Below are 3,790 nucleotides of genomic sequence, written 5' to 3'. Positions count from 1 at the left end.
GGTTAGGGCAGTGTTAGCCTGGCTGCTCCTGGTTCAGGAAAGAATGCTATGAAAAGTGAGATATAGCTGTGTAGTGTATGGGAGGAGAAAATGGCTGTATTTGGTTCTATATATTTGTCATGCCTGGTTGATGGTTTGTATTTTCTATAGCGATTTGTGAGTGACAATGGATCTATATTCAACTGACCCAGTATAGTTGAATATGTGATAATATTTTATGTAATTTTACTAATATATATTTTGTTAAAATATGACCATATAGAATCTACTAGGCTATAGGTGTTGAAAGATAACAATTTTTTTTTTCCTAAATCAGGTTTGTTACAGAAAGAGAAAGTGGCAGTTGAAGCATTTCAGATTTGCTGCCTTCTCCTGCCTCCTGAAAATAGGAGAAAGTTACAGCTATTGATGAGGATGATGGCAAGGATTTGCTTAAACAAAGAGATGCCACCCCTGTGTGATGGCTTTGGTACCCGAACACTGGTAGGTTGATTTTTAACATCAGATATGACTTTTTGGAATGAAAGTCGACTGAGTAAGGTGTATTAGTTTGGGTGATCAGAGGGAAGTACAAAGCAGGCTTGCTTAAAAGAGCCACAGTCAGTGTTCACCCAGACTTGTGGTCATACTTTTGGTCTAAGTGTCTTAAAGAACATAATGAGAAATGGAGACTTGAGGAGGGGGCAGACTCTGTAGAGAGATCTGCTACATCCTGTTCTCCCACTTAAAATTATTTTAAATTTATTCTTAAATGACAAATAAAAATTGCATATATTTATGGGGTACAATGTGATGTTTTAATCTATGTATACATTATAGAAAGAGTCAATCAAGCTAATTAACAGATTCATTACCATACCAGCTTATCATTTTTTTTGTAATGAGAATGTTAAAAATCTATTCTTTTGGCAATTTTGAAATATACAATATATTGTTATAATTGTGGTCACCATGCTGTGCACTAGAGCACTAAGACTTGCTCCTCCTGTCTCACTGGATCTTTGTACCCTTTGACCAACATCTTCCATTTCCATGCCCCTGTACCCCCCAGCCTCTAGTAACCACCATCTAATCTCTGCTTCTATTGGCATATGTTTTTAAAGAGAGTTTATTTTAGAATTTATTTACTAGCAAAATCTCTTAATTTTCCTCAAAAAATGTCTTGGAGGAAAACTGGTGCTTCAGTGGAATGTATGTGCTTTCCATATCCTGCTAAGCCACTGTGTACTCCCTGGGGATTCACTGGCCCAGTTTTAGAAGTAATAGAGTAAGATCAGAGGAGCACTTAGTGCCTAGGAGGATTCTTGATCTCTGTATTGTTTTGGAGTGAGTGAATGGCTAGAGAGGCTAATGGACCTTTATGAAAAGCGGAAGAAAACTTTATATCTATTCTGCATATAGAATACATGTGCAAAACTTTGCATGCAGTTTCCAGGCAATCACAGAGTCCCTGGGGTCCATGGTCTCCAGGCAAAAAGTTCTCTGCCTGTGTGTCTCTCTGTACATGTAAATGTAAGTGAAGATCATTTGCAGTGTGTTAATGAAATGAAGTCTTAGCAGAATTACATGATTTTATGCTTAAATATTTTGAAGGAAGATTGTCAGCAATAAAAGTAGTGGGGGAAAAAAAAAGCCAGTCCAAAGAACAGTATTAAGAATGGAGTAGTTAGGCTGGGCGTGGTGGCTCACTCCTGTAATCCCAGCACTTTGGGAGGCCGAGGTGGGTGGATCACCTGAGGTCAGGAGTTCTAGACCAGCCTGACCAACATGGTGAAATCCCATAAAAAAATTAGCTGGGCATGGTGGCGGGCGCCTGTAATCCCAGCTACTCGGGAGACTGGGGCAGGAGAGTTACTTGAACCTGGGAGGCGGAGGTTACAGTGAGCCAAGATCACACCATTGCACTCCAGCCTAGGTTACAGAGTGAGACTCCATCAAAAAGAAAAAAAAAAGAGTAGTTAATATAACTTATATTATATATAATATAATATAAGTTATATTAACTTATATTATATAATATAACTTATATTATATTATATATATAATATAACTTATATGGAAATTATTGTATTATATTGATACTATAATGTATTTTGTATTTCTGCTTGCTGCAAAGAGAGTCTCATCACTTAATGTACTTCTTGAAAAGTCCCATGGCTTTGTTCAAAGGTGATTGTCATATATCGAAAATCCTAGAGAAAATAAGTTAACTAGGAAAAGATGTAATGGTTGAGGCATGTGGACTGTGTTAGTGGTTTAAAACAAATCAATAATGAAATTAGGATAAATAATAATTGACTAAATGGCTATAAAGTGCTTTGAACTTAATAGTGCTGCATGATTCAAGTCATGGTGATAATGATTTTCGAAATTTGTTTTCATATATTTATATGTGTGTATGTGTATATATATGTATGTATGTTTAAAATCATGTGTAAAAGAGGTACCTTTAAAAATTGCTCAGATAAGCATCTCTCTGCAGTCTCTTAACAGGAAGATGCACATTTTGTTTGTTCTGGTTGTTGAGACTACCAGCCCATTTGAGATGGCCGGGTACTCTTGGTAGAATGTGCACCCTGTGCCTTAGACCATTTCTTATATTTGCTTTTTGCAAATTAGTTTGCACTCAGTTCAGAAAAATACTCACTGCATTTACCCCCCTCATCCCGCTCTTTTTTTAGATGGTTCAGACATTCTCCCGGTGCATCTTGTGTTCCAAGGATGAAGTGGACTTGGATGAGTTATTAGCTGCTAGATTGGTAACATTTCTGATGGACAATTACCAGGAAATTCTGAAAGTCCCTTTGGACTTGCAGACCTCTATAGAGGAGCGTGTGGCTCATCTACGAAGAGTCCAGGTAAAGGAGAGGATATTATCAGTCCTATAAAATTGGCAAGATTAAGTCATGTAAGCTTGCTAGTCTTCTTGAGGCATTTTATTGTGAGGATTAAGTGAATTAATGTTTATAAAGTACTTACAACAGGTCTTGGCACATAGAAAGCCCCTGCATGTGTTTGTATTATCATTGAAAAGTTTATAGAATGCACATTTGGTTTTGTTATATCAATCCATGCAGCATATTTTTTATTGCTAATTCCTTGAATGAGTTTTTTCAGAATCTACATATACGTACTGATGGAAATGATTTTATGTGCAATTAGTGTCTTGATTCATAATTGCCCTGTGACCTAGTTTAATATTGCCACTTTTTGCATGAAAAAGCTAAGGCACAAATAACTTAAATAACTTTGTTTAAGGCTACAGAGCCAGAATTCTGATGGATGCAGTCAGCCTCTGGAATCAGTACTCTAAACTATCATTCCATATTCCCTGTCTAAAAATCATAGTACGGTAGAAGAACACTGGCATGAGAGCCATGAAACCCTGGCCAAATTCCTAGCTGTATCCTTTCCATTGTGTGACTCTGGGCAAGTCTCTTAACCTCTTTGGATTTTACTTTCTTTCCTCAGGCGTTAAAATGGGCCATTCTTACTTTATAAAGTTGTGAAGATTAGAACACTGTACTTTACAATTCTTAGGATGAGTTTCTGACATATGTCAGGTATTCTTTGAAAGGTAGCTGCTGCTATTGTCATGGTGGTTATATAAAAACAATGCAAAAGAAGTGTAATAATATATTACAAGAAGTGTAATAATATTACATAATAATAATAATAAAAGAAGTGTAATAATATATATACATTTTTATTATACTTTAAGTTCTATGGTACATGTGCACAACGTGCAGGTTTGTTACATATGTATACATGTGCCATGTTGGTGTGCTGC

General features: G+C 36.4%; 1 protein-coding gene across 1 annotated transcript in view; it reads left to right on the top strand.

Moving 5' to 3' along the window:
• The first annotated feature begins 315 nt into the window (after nt 1-315).
• Nucleotides 316-3,790, top strand: part of LOC105535145 (DEP domain-containing protein 1B) — a 12,653-nt gene continuing 9,178 nt past the window's right edge. The window contains exons 1-2 of the mRNA XM_011974136.1: nt 316-483; nt 2,682-2,858. Of these exons, the coding sequence (XP_011829526.1) occupies nt 409-483; nt 2,682-2,858 (252 nt within the window). The 5' untranslated portion in view covers nt 316-408. The remainder of the gene's footprint in view (nt 484-2,681; nt 2,859-3,790) is intronic.

Source organism: Mandrillus leucophaeus, unplaced genomic scaffold (assembly GCF_000951045.1).
Source record: "Mandrillus leucophaeus isolate KB7577 unplaced genomic scaffold, Mleu.le_1.0 Scaffold1419, whole genome shotgun sequence".
Taxonomy (NCBI): Eukaryota; Metazoa; Chordata; class Mammalia; order Primates; family Cercopithecidae; genus Mandrillus; species Mandrillus leucophaeus.
The sequence above is the reverse complement of the archived record's forward strand: the minus strand, read 5'-3'. Positions and strand labels throughout refer to the sequence as shown.